This window comes from Convolutriloba macropyga, chromosome 4 (genome assembly GCF_964194025.1).
Source record: "Convolutriloba macropyga chromosome 4, txConMacr16.3, whole genome shotgun sequence".
NCBI lineage: Eukaryota > Metazoa > Xenacoelomorpha > Acoela > Convolutidae > Convolutriloba > Convolutriloba macropyga.
Window position 1 is genome coordinate 55,888,660 of NC_134471.1, and position 21,439 is coordinate 55,910,098.

The following is a 21,439-nucleotide window of genomic DNA, read 5'->3' on the forward strand; positions in this document are numbered from 1 at the left end:
TTTTCCTTAACCATAAAAATGATCTCCAACGTGTCTGTAAAAATATTGAAGTGAGTATATTTGCAGATGATGCTATTTTGTCTGCAATGGATACTTCATTAGATGATATCTATGCCGACTTGCAATCTGTTAGCGATTGTCTAACATCAAATAAATTATTTTTTTACAAAACTGTAGTGTTAAATGTCGGTAACCCTGCTTCCAGTTCTATTAACCTTAGTAAACATTGTAGTCCAGTGCAATTAGTATTGTCAAGCAAGTATATAGGAGTTGTGTTGGAGTGCGAGATATCTTTCCAAACCCATATTGAATATAATATGAAACAATTAAGTACACAATGATGCGTTATCTGAAAACTGGGCCACTGTGTACTACGAAAGGAAATTTTGCCTTTTGACAATTCTAACATTAAGTCCATCATTCAGTATCGTCTGCTAGTCTACGTGGGCTGCAGTTTGAGTGGGACAATTACCTTACAGATAGAAACTCTGTTATTTTTATACTTCAGAAGAAAAAACTTGAATGCTGAGACCTTTTTAAGAAAAACGGTTTATAAGATTTACACATATGAACTGCTAAATTTGTTTTGATTTCTTTAAATAGTCATAATAGCAAAGCATATCTGATTACATACACTAAGTTTGATCATTCTATTCGTTTAAACAGAAAATCAGGACTACGGCTGTTAAAGGTCCTTCATGCAAGAGAGAAATCCGGAAGTATTCAATTTTATACAGGTCTATTATTTTTAATGCTTTGGAGAGAGCAGGAGTTTTGCCACTGAATGTCATTGATATCGCATCTTGTCGGATTTTGACTTTTTTACATTCATTTAGAAAGCACTTTTTCAATGGAGATACTGATTTATTCAATCTGGTGTTCAAATAGATGGGTTTATTAGGGCTGCTGTCCCTTCTGCTCCGGCAGCCGGAGGCACAAGCTATTTTTTCACTTGGGGTTTTCCCCTCCAAATATCAGCCTGTAGCAATTTTACTTTTTGAGATATGACCGTTTTCTGGTCCATGACAGCAAAAACAAAAGTGGTCCTATCAGGTAGCAAAACATGAGTTTCTGGAGTTTTTGTTTACTCCACGGCTTTTTATTACAATTGAGCGCGATATACCAGCTGCACAATCGTGTGGACCTTGTGTAGGGCTGTTGGCCTGGTTGTCCGCTCTCACCAGTTGCAGTAGGGTCCAACACAATTTCTTTTACTTATTTATTTTAATGAGGTAAATAATATAAATTTGTGCGTTTCTGCTGGATGAATAAATTCTTTCGTTTTTCTTCAGACAATTTTGACCGATCGATAAAATCATTGTACTGGATTGTGAGTGGTTTCATTAGAAAGACCTCCCAGCAGTGAATATAAGAAGCGAAATAATTTTTGAATTGATTTTTTTCCACGGAGTTAACGAGGTTTAGCTTTTTGCTAACCTTTTGACTGATTTTCGTTCGTATCATTTACATTTTCCGTATTTGTACGCAATTTTTGCAAATTTTGCTAGAAAAAAATTGCTTTAAAATCAGTTATGCTGGTGTTTTTGGTTTTACCTCTCATGACAAAAAATCTTGTCGATCTGTTTGATCCAACTTTTTAGCTAAAATTTTTGTTAAATCATTCATTTTTCAGTATTTTTTTTTCATTCAAAATGGCAGGAAATAGGCCTCTTTTGTCAACTCTGTTTACGTTTACAGAATTAACATTCCCAAAAACGATGATATAGTTTTTTTCTACCCCAAAGATGGCTATATTTCCTCGTGGATCCTTGGAGAGTGTTATTGAAAAAAAAATTCTGCCAGTTTTGCGCTAAAAGATTTCAATAGTTCTGCACAACTCAACAATTGTTTTTGATATATTGAATTTTCATTGGAAAAATATCAATATCCATATTGATCGGGAAATTTTTGTGTTCCTTATTGTCAAGCGGCAATATCACGGCTGGTTTTGGCCTGATTGAGATTCCTTCGGCGTTTTTCTTTGATTCATTTTCGCCTTCATTGAAACAGTAAAAATCAAGGCCTCAAAATGAATGTCAATGAAATCTATCTAGTTCTTTAGTAGACACCTGATTGTCCTTTTCACTTTGAAAAAAAAATATTTTTGAAGTAAAAGATGGATGGTTGAGCTTTGCGACCTTGTTCTCTTTCTTGGCCAAGTACTGGCTGGAGGTCCGCAGAAACAGGTCGCAGCGTGTTCTTAGCAATATAGCTATTACGTTTATTGCGGTGGTACGTTTTAAGCAGTGATTTTTCTGTTTCCATAATCTCAGTTTTCAGAAACAATATTTGATTTTGCGATTTCTTCAATTCATTGAGGTTTTACCTCTTCTCTAGTCATATTTTTGACATTTCATTTCAGATATCACATTGCTGACAGTTAAATAGAAAGCAAAAAGCAAAAATGAACACAACAAGCTGTCAGTGAATAGATTATGGTTTCAATTGCTTTGAGTCTATGTTGTAGCAGAATTTTAATGATTTTTTTTTGAAGGTGTTACTCGTTATTATGGTTTCCTTTAGCAAATTTTGTTTATTTTAGTTCTTTCCAAATTTATATGGATGAACAGAAGAACCTATGTTCTGATATCAGTTATTGTCTGAAGTTTTTCATGCCTTCGAAATCAAATCTTTAAAGAAGGTCTTTTCAAAAAGTATGCAGATAATTTGTAATAACTTTGTTTTATGCTGTTGTTTTTTCTACTAGTTAAATAATATCTTTAACTATAGGTCAGATATCAAACTCTTGGTTTTGAGGAAAGGCACAATTGGACAATCTGAGGTTTTTAGAGCATTGCTTATTATCTTAGCGGCATAGATACCGGTTTTTCGCAAAATATTTATATAATTTTAGATTTGTGTCTATTTATCGTTTTTTGGAGACTTCTGACACATTATGAACATTGCAAAATCTCAAATACTGATAAATTAAAAAACGTGCTTATTGATTTTACTTGCTAGCTAATGTTTTCATGCCTTAGAGGTTAATTGTTTTTCAAACTTAATATGTATAATTTAACGTTTCCAATTTTGTTCTTCTTTTTATACACATTTTTTATACATATCTGATTATTGGTCTTCAGAGAAATCGCAGTTGATTTTATCTCACTTTTAATCATTACAATAGGGTTTCAACGGCTTCGACGCCGTTTTCTTGCAAAATATAATGGATTTTTGGTCTGAAAATGTCGTTTGTTTTTGTAGAGGTACGACATTTTCTGGATCACAACAGGTATCAAAATAATCACATTAGGTTGTAAATGAACAGAAAATTCTTTAAAACTCTCGATTGATACCTTGTGGCGTTCATTATTTGTTTTCAAGAAAACTCAAAAGTCTTTTTTAAACTTCGTCTTCTCTGTTATTTTTTGTCTTGCAGTTATCGAATATCAATGACTGATCCCGTGTTTATTCTAGTGACGAATAAATTAATTTCGGTAATTTAGGTTTTCTTTGACACTATCTTGACTGTGTTATTATGTTGTTTTTTTCAAAAAATATCAGACTTTTGGATCTATTTGTTCGTTGTTCTTTTTTGTTACTCTTTTTTGTTACTACATTTCCCATTATTGGTCTTCAAAAAGACGCAGTTGATTTTATCTCACCTTTACCGATTATAGTAAAAGTTAACGGCTTCGACGCCGTTTTCTTGCAAAATTTAATGGACTTCTGGTCGGAAATTTTTGTTTATTTTCGTAGATGTACCTTTTCTGGATTACAGCAGGTATCAAAATAAATATACTAGGATGTGAATGAATAGAAACAAAACTCTCGATCGATACCTAATGGTGCTCATTATTTCAAATTATTTGTTTTCAAGAAAACTTTTACGTCTTTTCTAAACTTTGTATTTTCGGTTTTTTTGTCTTTCTGTTATCGAGTATCATCACGGACTGGTCCCGTGTTTTTTCAAGTGATGACTAAACTTGTTTGTTTTGTTTAGTTTTTTTGAGTTTTGGATCTAAAGGTTTGTTGTAATTTTTTTTTGTCTGATCTCGTAATCTTAATAACGGCAGTATCATCGACTTACCTATGTGGCGCTCGTTACGTCACTAAGTGATTTGAGTGAGAAGCAATTTTTTATTTTATATGTGAGATTTTTTGAAAGTATTCTATATATTCCTGATTTGGTAGACAATTAAACCAAACTTGTGGACAAGTAGTGTCGGGACATTATGTGCGGACATCCATTACCGAGCCTCGTTGTTATCCAAAAAAACTGACAATAATTTGGAACTAAGTTACACTTTTGGAAACTTAGTTTTGCTTGATATGGCATATGTGATCTTTCTACGATTGCTAGAAAGATTCAAACCTCAACTTTAACTTTCAAAATTAAGTGAAGCGAAGACAGCAAAACTACGCAATGATGATTTTTTTTCGAAACAATTGGAAAAAATAGTCTATTGCTTTGAGCAAAAATTTTTTACATTTACTGGTTAGAAATAGTTTACGATGGGGGATATTTATTAATGGTGATTTAACATTCAACATCAATTTCAAAAAATTAAAACATCAAGGTGAAATGAATAAATGAGAATGCATTAGTTTTATCAAAATTTAATGAGATATCATTATCATATGTCTGCTGATTATTTTCAGACCAAACCAATTCTGATAATGATAACTAAATATAACAATCTAATTGCACACTTTAATGGAGCTTTTCTATTTAGAAACAGCAGGTCTCAAAGTTTCAGTTTCTTCCTGCTTAACTTATAAATCTGATATCAAGGAAGATTTTTACGAGTTTCTGACATCAAATTGATCAATTATAACCACAATATTGAACATAAAGTGATCTATTAGAGCCAAAGTGTACCTGTAATTTGTAGACCTTTATAAAAAAAGTGACTATTGATTAAAACTAGAAACTCACAAACAATAATATAAGTCTGGCTATAGGTAATGGTTATCTGCACATAACTGCAATACTGATTCCTAAAATCTTGCTTTAATAACAGAGCTGCAGAATTGAAGATTATCACCCAGGTTTTGGTCCAGACCCAAATTGAGCTATGATCAGACCCAATCGAGCGCACACCCCTGTGTTCCCAGACCGAAATTACAGGGTCTGGAAAGCGGTTCGAGCGCACAATAGTCTGGACCATGGTCTGATTTCGGTCTGATCAGAGGTCAATTCGGTCTGGACGGTCTGATCAGTCTGGACCATGGTCTGGGTTCGGTCTGATCAGAGGTCAATTCAGTCTGGACGGTCTGATCATAGTCTTTATAGTCTGAACCATGGTCTGGGTTCGGTCTGATCACAGGTCAATTCGGTCTGGAAGGTCTGATCACAGTCTTTAACACCAGTTTTTATGAAATGAATATATTATAGCATAATTAAGAGATTTGTTTATAATTAAAATCTTTCTCTGATCAGACTATTTTGAGCGCACTTGAGTCTGATCATAGACTGATTAAGGTCTGGGCAATGGTCTGAATTTGGGTCTGATCATAAGCGCACTATAGTCTGGACAGTGGTCTGGGTTGGGTCTGATCAGAGGACATTTGTGTCTGGAAAGTCTGATCAGAGATCATTTTGGTCTGGATGGTCTGATCAGAGGTAACTTCGGTCTGGAAAGTCTGATCAGAGGTCATTTCAGTCTGTATAGTCTGATCATAGCTCAATTTGGGCCTGGACCTAAACCTGGGCACTGGGGAGGGAATACATTAACACATTAACATTAACATTAACATTAACATTAACATTAACAGCGGTCCGTTCAGACAGCATAATCACTCAATGTTCAAAACTAGTTTCAAAACTTTATTTGTTTGATGGAATGAAATGCATAACGCGCAATAGAGAAAACAAGAAGACTGAAATCAATGCTTTCACTTTAAAATAACGCAACTAAATAAAAATAGAAGGCAAGAATAAGTTTCTCATAAAATTCTTAAAAATTGCCGTCTTCATAAATTTTCAAACAAAAAATTATAATCACACGAACCTTGAAGAAGAATTGGGTTTGGAAGAATGTAAAACTAGAAACACTGGTTGTAGAACATTACCAGTCAACTTGAGTATGATATTAAAGCGTAGCATGAACGGTCTAGTCCTTTTGTTTCTGTTGGCAATATTCAGCAAGTTTCTTTTAAATAAAACTTACCAAATTACAACCATCTTAATGCAACAATTGCATGTTGATATTAGAAGAGGTGAGCGATTCAAAACATGAGTCAATATTATGTGGACAAAAAATAAAAAATTTTAATGAGCAAAACCTGATAGACAAGTTTAAACATGCACGACAGCAAAACTTTTTGAAATTTAGTTGCTACAGTAATTGTCTTTTTAAATGTGTTGATACAACTGATCGTGCGATTCCTACGAGATGAAATGGCAAAAAACTTTACCCAAATTAGCAATATCATTTCTTCAAAATTAGATTTTTTAAGTTGTTTGTGAAATTGGAAGATATATGGCATTTTGTTAGAAACGGATGCGTCAATTTTAAAACAATAAAAAAGAGGCTCGGTAATGCGCGTTTGCACATGAAGTTCCGATCCCACTCATCCTCATTTTTGGCATCAATGTCTAACAAATGTGTAACAGTATTTTTCAAAAAGAAATGTGTATGAACAAAAAATCACCTGCAATGCAAATAAATCGGTGGAGTAAGAAAATGCCGCATTAGACTGATGAAATCAGACATTATTAAGAAAACAAAACAAGACGAACAACATATTCAAACAACAATAACAGCAAATTTTAATTACCTCCAATATTATGTGTCCATTTTTTTGAAAAAAAAACTTATTAACAAGTCAAAATAGCGTCAGATAAACTAAACAAAAAAACTTGTACTATAAGAGAAAAGATAAGGAAACACACCTTAATAAGGCTCGGTAACAAATAGACAAAAGAACAAAAAAGCTATAAAAATTGGCTAATATTTAAAAAAATAATAATTTCTAAGTAATGAAAACCAATAGACAGCAGTTGAAAACATCCAACATGTCTATGATCACATACGTCTATATAGGAGGGCATTAAGACGTGTTATTAATCATTTTTTATGCGGTTACAAAAAGAACAAGAAATAGAGAAGTTTAAACAAAGATTCATTTAAAACCTGCGCGAAAAAGGTGTCGAAGCCGTAAAGTCACATTTTGCCCCAAAAATTATGTTAAATTGAGCCTTACGAGAACGCCAAAAATGTGGAATGCAACCTCTCATTAAAGAGAATTGGAAAATTGTAGACAAAAAAAAAAGAGAGAAACAGCAAAATTAAGTAAAAAATTTTGTAATTTTCAAGAAAAAAGTCTTGAAAGCCATTTATTACAAAAAAAAATTAAAATAGGTTCGTTTGGTCGTCCGAAGGAGGCAATTGAGACCTTTTTTTTCAGACTGTTGCTTACGTCTACAAAAAGAACGTCAAATATAGACAAAAATCAAAAGTTAGTTTACTAGAAACCCATGTCAAAGCGAGTAAATTCCAAATGATTTTTTTGAAAACATTAAACTTTGTACACTTGCACTTTCCCTAGAGGACAATAATGCCATATGTGGCATGTCATTACCGAGACTAGGTGTTAAACTGACAAAGAAGAACAAAAATGCAAAGTTTTCTTTATTTTTTGAAAACAATTGTTTTCAAAGTCATGAAAACCACCAGCTATCTGCTCAAATCAGAATATTGGCTCCTTTATTCCTCCATAACAGGTCAATGAGAACTGTGATTGTCCAGTAAATTTCAGTTGACTGAAAAGAAAAAGTAAAATTTACAGTTAAAGACAAATAAGAAAAATTCAATTAAATTCTCCGAGAACGGGGTGTCGAAGACATTAAATCATCATTATCAATGCCTTAAGAGACTTTATATGTTCAACTGTGTCATATTTTGAGCGCGAAAAACTTAATATGTGAATTGTCAATAGAGTGACAAAACGCGAAAACGTAAAGAACAGCCAATGCCTAAAAATCAAAAACAAATTGTGAAAGCTAGTAGTATCAACGCCAGAAAACCAGATATTAACATAAAAAAGCGCAAAAGAGATTAATTACTTTTAGTAGAAAGAAGAGGAAGAAGAAGAATTCTTTCTTTACTGACACTAAGCTACAAGTTGGCGAAATTAAAAGCAAAATAGTGGCAAATATCAATAAGCCAATGTTTTTCTCAAAATCAATCATTTTCAAAAGTCAAAACGACCATTATTTTTCGAGCAAATAAACAGCAGATACATTCATTGGGAACTGATAAGGACACCAATTGGACCTATCAACGGTAAGGTCTGACTTGAATTGTTCTGTTCTTTAATTAACATATAACGGTCAAATTTCAAAAATAAAAGATCGAATGATGATTACAATCTGAACTATATTTGTGTTGTAACAGTCCAAGATTGAACCAAAACAAGCCTTGCTATTGCTGCAAAAATAGATGCTGTTTTTTAATTTTCATAAAATAAAGTTAGCAAAAAACGGCAGAAAATTAATTCCCGACTACTCTCAATGGAAGTTAAAGTAGAATTAGTTCCCTTTTGTAGTTTAACAAGATTGTGTTAGTTGTTTTTCGGTATGTTCTTCCGGAAAATTCCGGAAAAGTTGGATAAAAATAAAGCAAATTGGTCTAATATAGACAAAATTTTAAAACACGATAACCAAAGACTCGGATAAAACCAACAGGCAAGCCTCCGTTATACTGAAAAGTACACCCAACATCATTGTCGCTGTAAATACTAACAAATTTTTGCAAAATTGAAGAAAATTTAGACAGAAATCCGGAAAATTTGAAAAAAACAACGGATTTCCGGCTAATATTAACAAAACTTGAAACATCGATTTATTTCTGTAAAAAACGGAACTCAAAAAAAAATTTTATTTCCATATTCTACGCTGGACGGACTTTCTAATGATACCACTCACAACTCTTTGCGATGAATATATCGATCGGTCAAAATTGTCAGAACAAAAAAAACCAGTTGAGTATATAGTTCCTCCCCCTCAAGAGGGGTCAGAACAATTAATTTTAGTTACTTTGCAAACTTGGTCGAAGAATTAATTTACTTTTTGATGATATACTGCAATTATTTTCGTGAACTCGAATTTTTAAGTTCAATTCCGAATATCCGTTTGAAGTCATAAGTTTTTCTAAAACTTGGTTTTCATACACTTGTTAACAACTTGATCAAAAATATCAGCTTTTTTTCTCTGTTTTAAAAATTATCCACAATCTAGTTTTTCGAAAAAGTTCTAGCGATGAAAACATTATAAACACTTCATGGTTTCAGTTAGCAACGGCTAATTGAAATCAATGAGAGTTATGGAAGATTTGCAGCTTAAAAACTGGAACTAAGAGTAATATCAATTTCTGATAGGTCAATTGTGTGCTCAATGATGCAAAAACACTCGCTCCCCATAATAAAGATTTGTAGATTAACAAAACATTTTCAAAAAACATGATGCCAAAAAGTAGTAAATTTTATGGGTATCCTGTGTTTGGTTGTGACAGGTTCATATCATGTTCTTTGGACTATTACAGAATTACCATTGCGGATTAAGTTTAAAAGTAGACTGTGTCAAATGTATTACAATTAAACGCATGAAGTTACAAAGTTAAGTATTTTGATTAATCCGATTTGTTGCATGTTATTTATATCTTTGAAAGTCTATTTGTTGAGACTTTACGAATTTCACCGATGCCGATGCCAACCACCACCATACCTGTGTACAATTCATATTAATCGTTTTTAAAACCTGAGAATCTTGAGAAACTTGAAGCCTTTAGTATAATTTTATGCACATCTATGCGGTATTTTATTGTCATTTTCTATCGTCATGTCTAAAACAGACGTAAAAAAAACAATTGCAAAAGCATTTAGTTGCCAAAATTATTGGAATTAATTTTTGTGATTCTATATCACAAGTTTTTAAAAGAAGCGCCTTGCTTTTATCATTGTAATAGTGCCGCAGCTCTTTTGAGTATGGGGGAGATGATTCGTTCAGTCGAGTTTGAGTGTTGGACTTTTGCGTATGGGTAATTTGGGAATATAGAATTTGATCTCTTAAGATTTATTCTCAAAACTGCTTTCTGCCTGGTTTAAATGACTTCTAGTGCACTCGCTTGAGTATGATACATCAAAACGGCTGACGGTATAATACAACGGCAGATCCATGGACCCCTATTATAAAAGAAATTTTCTTTTTTAATATAAAATAAAGTTCATTTATTTGCGCAAAAAACTCAAATTTCATCAGGTGTTGCCACTGGAGAATACGCTTGCAGATCGTAAAATTTCGTTATCTGCCCTCTCCAAGTCTCAATTTCAATAAATATCTGTTTTATGTGCTGTAATTCAATATTATAGAAGAATGTGCATGTATTATTCAATTCATACGGAGAAATATATTTTCTTTCTAACCCTTCGAGTTGACAATTTTTATTGGGAAAATTGTTTTGAGGAATAAGTTCTTAACTTAAATATAGCCTTGTTAAATGAAAAGTAAAAGTCACTCTAGATTTAGAAGTATATTTTCATCAAAGAGAATAGCCTCTCACTTTTAAAAGCAAAAAGTTCAAGTACCCACCACTCGAAGTTCTTGTTGAAATATTTCATCGATGGCTTTTTGACGAATTTCCTTAAGTTCTTCACTCCCTAGTGAAATAACAATTCTGCGTCCTATCTGGAACCCAACCGCTATAGGGTGTTTTTTGCACATCACATCCCCTCCACACCCCACCCTCGTTATGTGAAGCCTTTTACAACTTCCGTGATTAAAAAACTTGTAACAGCACATGAAGCGAAAGAATGAAGAATTTAAAACTAAGGAAAAGCCAAAATAGTAAAAAAAAAATAAATTCCCAGTTAGACAAAGGCCAAAGAACAGAGTTAATGTACCAAGGGGTTTGGGGTTTGCAAATATTATGGACCCACTGAGATGTGGGGGGGGGGGGGGTGGGGGATGGGGAAGGAACTTACTCGTCCAAATTGGAGAGGTCATTCTCACTCTGGGCACTCATCATTCCCTCCTCTCCGGGTAACTGGAGCAGAGATCCAGAGTTGATTGCAGTCCCACTTCCATCGGCTAATACCACAAAAAGAAAACAAAACAATTACAACAAAGACAAACACGATACAGACAAAAAATCACAGGTACATGGCTCCGAAACGCAACACTGACAATGTTTATTTTAAAAACCATACATTTATCACTCAGGGCTACCCGCTCGGGATTAGCTCCCACCCCAAACCATCAGGGCTAATATTATTCGGACCCACCTGGGTTGTTCCTTCTGTGATCCTCCTGCCAGTTAGTCTCGTTAATGTTACTCGTCGACTGGGACAAGAATCGAGTGGCCACCAGGTTGGACACAGGAGAACCAGACTTACGAGGACTGCCCTTGATCGACTTCTTGCCAGAAGGGGACTCTGAAATTATATTGCAAACTGATTACTTTTAGGGAACAAATTTCTGACTGTTCCTTTGTGTCCTGTCAACACTTGCGGCTCTAAAGCTGGGGTTTTTGTGAGCAGTATTCGAGAAAACTTGTGCGAGAAAAAAGTTATGTGAAAATATTTCCGTAGCACCATGATATATAGTGAATTTCATAAAATTGAGATGTAAGTGACGGCTCGAGGATTTTCAGGCATACATGCGAACATCAATATTCAGATATCTGCATATTTTAATCATGAATATATGACCTTTGACAAATTCGCTAGTGTTTTAACTTTATGATACGGATTGTACTTTATATTGAGAGAGTTCTTAAACATTTACCAATTGTTGACAGAGTTGTCTAAATATGTTGACCACGCGAATAAACCAAGCAACGTCTACAGACTTGGAAAGACAAGCTTGAATACAATTAAATATTATAAAAAAACTTTTTAAAAATCTTTAAAATTCAATATAGTTGCCGAAGTATCATTTATAGAAGTTGACAGATTCATATTTAACTGCTCTCAAACCAAGTTTGTACCAATTACATTAGTCCAGCTATCCTTTTTTGTTCAATTTTTTGTACCAGCCAACTTTTGTCTGATCATTTTATTCGTCTGACTATTTGAACTTTTGTCCTCAAGAATGGGATAAAAAAGTAAGGCTCGGAGGGTATTAAATATATGATAGAACAAATTTTTAGTCGCCCGAGGGACTTAGTGCCCTGACACAAAGGCGCTTGCGCCCGAGCACTGGGCATGAGGCTCGAGGGAACTAAGGTTTTGTTCTAACGTATTTAGAGAACCAAAGGGAAGAAAATGTTGAATTTCATTTGAAATTGAAGTTCAATGAATAATTTTGCGGATTGGTGAGAAAAAATTTTCCTATAAAATACAGGAGCTGAAATAAACTAAACGTCCCCGTCTCAGATAGTGAAGCAGCCAACTATTTATAGCAGTTTGATTCAAGTGGCAAAAATTCGATTTAATAGTTTGAAAGATTAAAAATTATAGGACACTAAGTTTAGGACCAAAAATTAGGCATTCACTTCTCCAAGTCTAACTTCAATCTTTGAAACTAAACTCTCTGCCTTGAAGTTTTAGTGACCAATTAAATCGTACCGTTCTCTAGAGCCATTAGGCCCACTAGTCTCTAATTAAACTACTAACGCAAAACTATTGAGGAGACATAAACTCATGGCGTAAAGGGCGGTTCTTATAGGTTGAAACCCCCCTCCACTTAACCGCCCCCTCCCCCTAACAATAACACCTCCACCCCACCCACCTAAATTTACCACCCACCCCACTACTCCACCCTTCCACCTCATTCCACCAGTAGCACCACCCAGTAGTCTATAAAATCGTATATGACCCAAAAATGCGCGCATGCAAAAAGTCGTAGTATACAAAACAGTATATGACATGAAAATAAGAGGACAGAAATTATGATATTGAAATTCAAGCGAATCAAGTGACGCAAGGGTTGAGATCAATTGATTACTTTGCATCCCTGTTTTTGAGGTCATATACGGTTTTATACATACCATCTACACTTCCCCTGTGCTTGCTCCCCCGGCGTACTAAACATGATATGTAAAACTCAAAGGCATTCACTGGCTACAGAGTCTAAGTTTTAGTACTCATCTAAGTGCTACGAGTAGTTAAGTATTAATTTGTTCCTTAAGTCAGGTAAGTTCCACCTCAAAAAATGTTTTCAATTTCGAGGTTTTTGAGTGGTGCGTGTTTTTTACAATCCAAGAATTGGATTGTATTGGTGCTCTGTCTTTTTACAATTCAAAGAATTTGAATTGTATTGGGGCGCTGTCTTTTTTTTAAGATCTGTTCACACATTTTCATGATTTTTGAAGTCAAATTGGAGTAGTGATTTTGGTCACGCCGAAACAGGAAATGGAGCGAAAAAGGGAGTGGTTTTGCTGCGTGAAATTTTTTCGCTCTAATTTTAAAGTAGAGTGAGAATATGGTGTTTGAACAAAAATTCGCTTTATCGGTAGTGATTTTTTGTTCACATGCGGCAATTTCACTTTGATTTTTACTGTTTTTTCGATTTTTTGGATAGGATTTTTTTCTAAATGATTTTTCCAATCCATTCATAGTCCGTTCTAGGTCTAGTTTTCTGTTTAGTCAATGAAAATTCTTTGAATTGTACGTCAGGACTTGTCCTGCTATGTTTTTTTTATTTTTGTAAGATGTTTTCACACCTTTTTTCGTGACTTTGAGCTTTCAAAACGGGATAAACAGGTAACGCTCAGCGGGCATCAAGTTTCATTAGAAGCCCGTAGCCGCGTTTAGTAGTCCAGCAATTACTTAGAGTGGTGAAGCTACTGGGAAGGCCGTTATTTAAGGTTAAAAGGTCATTTTTAGGAGTTTTTGAGCCCAAAATAATGCCATTTTTCGCTTTTTTCGTCATTATTTTGGATTTTTTGTTGGATCAGCCCACAATTGAGGTTTGTAAAAGTCGATAAAGGGTTTTTGCAAGACGAAATTCCTTTTTATGGCCATTTTACGAGCTATATGTTTTGCTACTCTAAACATAAACATGGTAATTTATACCAATTTTAACATTTTTTTTCAAGTTTTTTGAAAGTTTTTGGCGTTTTTGAGTTGTTTCAGCCCTTGGAGTCAAGAAACTTCTTGTGGGGCCAAATAATAGGTCATTATAATGTTTCTAGTGGTAAAGAAATGGTTTGCAAAATTTTTACTTCACAAATTTTAACAATTTTTTTGATAAAAATTGCAGTTTTTTTCAAAGTTTCTAACATTTATTGTCATTATTCAAGTTTTCTAGCCCCAGTGGTGAAACACCTCATCTAGGGTTTGCTAATAAATTAGTTTATTGAAAATTTTTTATTGGCCTTGGAATGGTTTTATTAGTTTATTGAAAATATTTTAATATCACAAATTTTGCCAATTTTTTTTTTACTAAACTTGCTTTTTTTTTTTAATTTTAAAATTTTTTGTGATATTTCAGGCTTATCTAACCTAAACTGTGAGTCAATCTCCTCTAAATGTTGATGAAATGTTACTTCATAATTGCTGGTGGTATGGGGAATGTGTTTCCAGATTTTAATTTTACAAATTCTATCGATTTTCAAATTGCAATTTTTTCTTTCAATTTCTGAAATTTTATTATTTTTCCTCAGTGGCCAGGGAACCTCCTTTAGGGTTTCCTAGTATGTTACTGCATAATTTCTAGTAGCAATGAAATAGTTTTCAGTTTTTTAATATTGCAATTGTAGGCAATTTTTTAACAGAGCTTGCATTTTAAAATTTTTGATTGTTTAATTTTTTTTTTAATTTCGTGCCTTTTTAGCGATCTGTACTGGCCAACGAAACATTAAATAATGCCGACTTGTTAAAAGACAGAACTCCAGAAGAAAATAAAAAATGGTTTTGAACATTTTTCCAGCCATATTTCAGTAATTTTTTCGCTTTTCATTTTTCAATATTTTGAAGCATTTGTTATATTTCTCAAGTTTATTTACCTTTTGTGGCAAATTGATCTGTTTCAAGGCTTTTGCGTGAGTTAATGAGTATATTGATTTGTGTCATATATATGGTCTTCAGGTTAAAAGCTTCAAAAGGTCTGGCAATAATTTTTTTTTGTTTAGTTCGTTTCATTCTTTTACTTTCTCAACTTTTGAGATTGTCTCTTTGGCTGGAATTGTTCAATTGATCTGCTGGTCAAATATATTGGGTCTGTTTTGCATTCAATTCCTTGGATTGTAATTCAGGACTTGTCCTGCTATGTTTTTTAATTTGTCCTCTTTTGAACGATTATGACAGATTGATCGCTATTTTAAGACAGTAAGCGTTGACAAAGCTCTCATTCAGTTATGACTTTTATATATTCTTCCAATACAACTGTTAGTTTTATGTTCATTTATGTAGTTTAACCTAAAACGTCTGCCTTCTTTTAGCTTGGATATGATGATAAATATCAGAGTTCGAAAAGGCAATATTGTTATTGAATACATAAAAACAAGAACTATGCTACTAAATTTCTCATTTTTATTCCATACTTTTCATACTTTCCATACTGTCAGTTCTGTCTTCATTGCTCAGCCATTTGTCTACCATTTCTTCAGGTGTTTAGCAACAGAAATTTATCTGTTTTTTGGAAGAGAAGCAAGCAGAGGCTTGTTAATTATCATCGATTCAGATTGATTATATTTCTCTTAATTCAAAAATTTGTATTTACTATTCACCGTTTTTCACCAACTGTCCTATTTTTGCAGTGAATGGCCCTTAGAATAGTACTTTTGTTGAACTCGTTGAATTTTGCTGCTTGTTGAACAAATTTTTGGGGAAAAAAGAACAAGGAGTGTTTTAGTATGAGAAAAAACACAGGTGAGAATAATTTTTAATTGCAATGGATTGTAAATTTATATAGCTATTGAAATATAATGCATATTTGCTTCTCCCAGTTTTAACCTAAATATCACAATATTCAACGCAACTCTGACTCTTTCACCGGCTAATGCCACTTTCGCCTTGATCGAGATTTATTTTATTCTGAATTGTTTAAGACAAATTAAACAAATTTTTGATGGCAATCTAGAAGACCAATTATTTCACATTTCAGATAATGACTGTGTCTAGAATTCAAATACAAAAAATGCATAGCTTGAAAGACAAAAGTTTCAAGATAAATCGTCATCCCACCTTTACAAACTTTGATTAAATTCTAAAATCATTTTAAAAGATTTTCCTGTAACAGAATCATTTGAAAATTAACCTTGAAAATTGTTTAAGTTGCCGTTCGAAGTCAGTTCAAATCTATGTTCAGTAAAAACAAAAATAGATTAACGCTGATGAGAAATATTATGGTCGACCGATGTGCGAAAAAAACTATAAAACTGATTTATGGTGCAATAATAGTAGCTTTTTAAATCACCGTTGTTGTAAAAGTTAGGCTCAAATAACTCAGTCATTTTGGTTCCCCTTAAAACTCAATTTTTATAGCCCTTTTTTCTAGAAAATTTTGAAGTATCATCGCCGTTATCGCAATACTATTTTAGTGCGGATGCAAACAATTTTACGATGTCATTGGCAATAAAAAGATATGCATTGTTTACAGTCAAATGCTTTTGTGAAATCATTCGTTTTTTAAAAATCTCAAACATGTAAATTCGAATAACCACAAGGTTAAAGTTACATGTTGTAATGTTATGAATCAAGCATACTACATTTTCCCTTTGAATAAATAAATATAATATTAAAAAACTAAGGTTCAGCTTCTAGTTTTCGTGAATTATTTTGTAAAAATAAACTTTTAAAGCCTCCAAATTTTTTATCCGTTGGAACTCGTTTTTGTCTTTTTTGCATCTCTTCTTTAAACTTTCGTAGAACTCTTGGAAGTTTGCTCCATTAACGAACAAAATTTCTTATAATTGAAATTTTACTCCAGTTTGATTTACATTTTGTTGTGAGAGAAAAATCATATGAACGATTATTTACTTTAATTTCAACGTCTCCGATTATTCTGAATTTCTTTTGATCTTGTATGTTTGTTTGTTGGACAATATCTAAAAGTCTATTTAATGAAGTTTCTGCTATTTGAAGTATTCTGTGCCACCCACAGAATCATGCTAGCCTTATAGTCACTTATTGGTGAAGGCGATAAAGGCTGATAAAGGAAGTTCCAGTTCCTTTTTCACTGCCAGGCTGCAAGATGAGAAAAAATGGAAGAAAGCGAATAATAGCACTTGATGGTGTCATATTAAAATCCATTATAATAAGTGGTTTTTTGTTTCCATCAAGTAATGCAACTCCAGTATAATTAAATAGTAATTAAATTGCTAGTCAAAAAATGTCCTGTTGTAGCTGTAAACTGCTACGGTGAATTCTTTTGGGGATATCAAGAAATATCTTCGAAATTCAGAAAAGATCCTCCTGAAGGAGGAAAGATTTCTGAAGGCATTTTTTCAACTTCCACTTTTTGACAATATCGATAAAACAAAACGTTTGCGAGGAAAACTATTATGAGTTCAGTTATTGGCAATACTGATTATTAACATGAAAAGAGTTAGTTTAGAGAAGCAAAATTTTGCACTGAAAAACATGCTGATCATGATCGAAACTGACACGATCAGCGAAACGGACAGATAAACTTAGAGCTTGTGTGATTTAGAGCTGGTCTTCTATGCATGCTCCAAACGGGTCGTTATTTTCCGAACCTTGAAAGAATGGAGAAGTAGCCATAGGCGAGTCGGGGAAGTTTGCAGGGGAGGGGGATCTCGTCTGCTGCTGTTGTTGTTCGGCATTGTCTTTGCCAGTCAAACCTGGGCTCGCCAAATTGTCATCGCCTGAAAAAAATAGCAACAAATGATCTAATGTACAGATAAAGATTGTGCAAAATTTCAAGTAAACCGACGTAAACTAAACTAAAGACTTTTTTTTGTAAAAATGGGTACAAAGAGATTTATTGCCTAGAACTAATTTGTGAATTGAGGGTGAGCACTCAAAATAGTGAAAATTCTCCTCGTTTGTAGGTTTTAGTTGCTGAAAATCTTCGAACGCTAAGAGTCGGGGGTCTAAGTCATCATTAAGTTACTGGGAGTTCAAAAGTACGTCAAATCAACACTTATTCAGAAAAGTTTTAACCCTGATCCTCCCTTTTGATTGGCAAATTAAGACTTCAATTTTATCGAAAAAAAATGAATGTGGCAATTAGTGACTTTTAGTAGGTGTAAAATTAAACCTAGTTTGTGAAAAAACTGTTGGCTTCCTTTGATATCAACTTTGTTGACGTTGGAGTAATTCGGAAGTCCGCAGACATCATGCGCGATGAGACAAATTTAATCGTTGATTTGCCAGATTTTTTGCTATACGGTGCAACATTTTAAAACTAACTACCTTCATTTTAAAACTCACAAAGTGTGTGCTTCAAAAAAGTTTACGTGAATTTGCAACAGTTATAACAAAACTCTGGCTCATCTCGAACCTCTAAGTGGTTCTCATTCAAGGCCAGATTTTGTCAGCAACTTTATCAGAGTCATATAAACTAAAAAAAGTCACTTATTGTCAGCTAATTTTTGGTGTATAAAAGTTCACAGGGAGAATAAAAGCGTTTTAACCATGTTAGCAATATGAATTACTCAAGAATGAGAGAAAACCAAAACAAATTTTAGAGTAAAATTAAAGATTTACAGTAGAGATCTGATTAATAGATCAAGATGGTGATTTGGATTAGTGAGAATCTGTTCTGTCATGTTTTGCCAGGCGAAGACATGATCCCACCAGGTTTTTGTAGGTTCAATGATCCCCTTCCTGGCCTTCACCTTTTGCTGACTGAACTTTTAAGATCAACTCGTGTGGAGTTTTTGAAGGTATTCAATCATTGATTTGAGAAAAGCACTCAAGTATTGTCTATGGGTAGTGCTCCCGGTCGAATGTGACTTTGTAACTGCCCCTCTCTCTTCTGATTTGTATGCACAGAAACCAGTGAAGTTTCCCTTTGGTCTCTATGTCCAAAGTGTCTTCTATCGCGTTCTTGGTGTCGGAGTTCACTGTCGTGTTTCTCGATGATGGAGTAATGTCGTCAACTCAGTCATAAATAAAACCATGGGCCTCTGTTTCATTTCTTGGAAACATCAATGATCGTTTCAAATTCTGTTAAGTCGGGGTCACCCTCGCTGGTTTCTTGTACCACTTCTTAACTGTCTGTTTCTCACAATTAAACGCTTTATTCAAACGGGATTTTCACTTTTCTCCGTCGTGTCCTGGCTCCAAAAACTCTTGAGGTTGTTACAAGTACATCTTTTCCTCAATGAGTAAGTACAAGAAAGCCGCCTTGACATCAAATTGGACCACACGGTTTTGTTCTGCTGGAAATTCAAGAAGATTCCTGAATTTTTTAAGCTTCTTTAATGAAGCAAATTTCTCCAAAAATTGCAGTCCGTACAACTTTTAGAGAATTTTATCCAGATATTTTGCCTCTGTGATGTGTACTAATAAATTTGACTACCGGGTGTCGGTTTTACTTTGTTGGTATTTTTTCCCGAAACGACTTCCTTTTCTGTGAGGGGTCTGCCTTTTTTCCCAGTCTCATTATCTTGAAGGGCATGAGCCTCGTCTTTCAATGCTTGGTACCGTCGGTTGCTGTCATCACTTTGTTTGGCCCTTTAAACTGATCTGTGTTCCATATAGTCACCCTCAATAGCAACATGATTACTACTGACCTCAACATAATTTGCAAGACCTGTACTGCTAGCGTCCAGCGTATTGTGTCAGCTCTGTCCACCTGATCCAATTCTTCATCAAGGAATCCAACTGTCTGTGTCAATGAAATGTTTCCATAATCACTGCCCGCATGAAAACTTGAGTCCCGTGGACATCCGACTCTATAAAATTTTGTTCAATGCCTCCTGTTCAAGATCAGAGCTGTTTTTTTCTTGAAGTTGTTTGTTAATGAGTCTCAACGCTGTATGCATCATACCATTCCACTTCGATCATAGTAGATGTTCCACATCTCTCTTCCTTGGAATCAACTTGATGACCATCATCCTGATGCCAAGTTTCCAGATCGTCTGAAAATTTTTATAATAGGCTAGTTGTCTCCTTCTCTGGCTATGTGTATATAAACCAGGTATCTGTTGTCTCAAATACAATAATGCACGAACGTTTCTTCCAGTTATCTTGGTTCTAGTCTGCTGACGGCTCATACTTTCTGTCTCATAAAGACTGTGCAACAAAAAGTAAAGAATTCACCTGTAGAAAATTTAGATTTCTGAACTGTCATCATACTTGGTGTGCATCTTATTTCGCTGCTTCTCCGGGTCAAATTTATGATAATGGCAGCAAGGAGAAATGATGTTACTCACATCATATTTATTATTCAGGAATCAATGAGCGAGCGTATGGTAAACTCCATCAAGGCTTGTTTGCGCCTCTCAGTTACTCCAATTTGTTGTGAAATCTCTGTTATGGTCTACTGTGAAATGTCAGTGTTCTAACAGTACATCTTGAACTTTTCTGACAGAAATTTATTTGCATTGACGTGTCAGTTCTTCATTATTTGCATTCAGCAATTCGACACACACAAACTACCTCGATTGGTCTGCGAACACAATGCAGAACCGCAACAGAATGTTGCTGGAGTTCCACACTGTGTTTGGAGCATTCCTGACCATATTAGTTTGAGTCAAACGACCAAATTGTCTGTGCCACTTCCTTGCACTGATTGGAACTCTTCCTGAGTTCTACAACGGTGCAGGTTAAGAATAACAAATTATTGTCTTCTATTACTTTTACTCGCTCCTTTTGGTGTTTCATGCAGCTATTTTCTCTCTCGGAAATCAATCTATGTCACCATTACGCAATTTTTCAAACTGAAAAATTTTGAAAAATAGTCAGGCTCAAATAAAACAAGGATGAGATCACAATGGATTGAATGAGCTGACACGGAGTTCACAAACTTATCGGTTTTTGCCACTGTAAGATCTGCACAACAAGAGCACGCCTGCTATGTTCTACAGGGTAAGAGCCGCAGGTACTGTTCAATTTAGTCATTATTGTTCCCAATGCCGCTGACTCACGATTGTTTCCATCTCTGTCTTGCATTTCACCTCTAGGTGTATCGTCTCAACACATTTGCTGCTTTTTGCGGTCTACTACTTTCTGCAGTTTTTTGTAGAATGTCCAGATATCCAAGAAACATAGTTTTTTTACTTTTTAGGGTCTCTTCTTGAAGTCATGCCTTACTGTTAGTGCCACCGAACAGATCTATCCCTTGTGTCTCTCGGGTGCTATTAAGGAAGCTTTAGGTCTTTTTTCTTCAGCTCTAAAGTTTTTCACTCGGCTGAAGCTCTCTTGTATGACGATGATTTCGTACTTTTACACATCATTGGCAGACATTGAAGGCCAAAGCAATGAAGAATGTCTCTGAGAAAACTTTTCTTGCTTCTTTTGTCTGTGAGGAGCTCATATATTGAGATGAAACAGCTGTCCAAATTCCCAGTTTCCTCTAGTTGAACGTTGAACCAACTGTGCCACCAACATGGTAAGGGTCGACAGACTGTAAATTGCTCTT

At 34.4% G+C, this 21,439-nt stretch overlaps 1 protein-coding gene across 1 annotated transcript in view; it reads right to left on the reverse strand.

Moving 5' to 3' along the window:
- Nucleotides 1-21,439, reverse strand: part of LOC142338533 (uncharacterized) — a 60,996-nt gene that overhangs the window by 37,635 nt on the left and 1,922 nt on the right. Inside the window, exons 2-4 of the mRNA XM_075388319.1 lie at nucleotides 17,586-17,714; nucleotides 11,227-11,376; nucleotides 10,927-11,032 (exon numbers count right to left, since the gene is read on the reverse strand). Of these exons, the coding sequence (XP_075244434.1) occupies nucleotides 10,927-11,032; nucleotides 11,227-11,376; nucleotides 17,586-17,714 (385 nt within the window). The remainder of the gene's footprint in view (nucleotides 1-10,926; nucleotides 11,033-11,226; nucleotides 11,377-17,585; nucleotides 17,715-21,439) is intronic.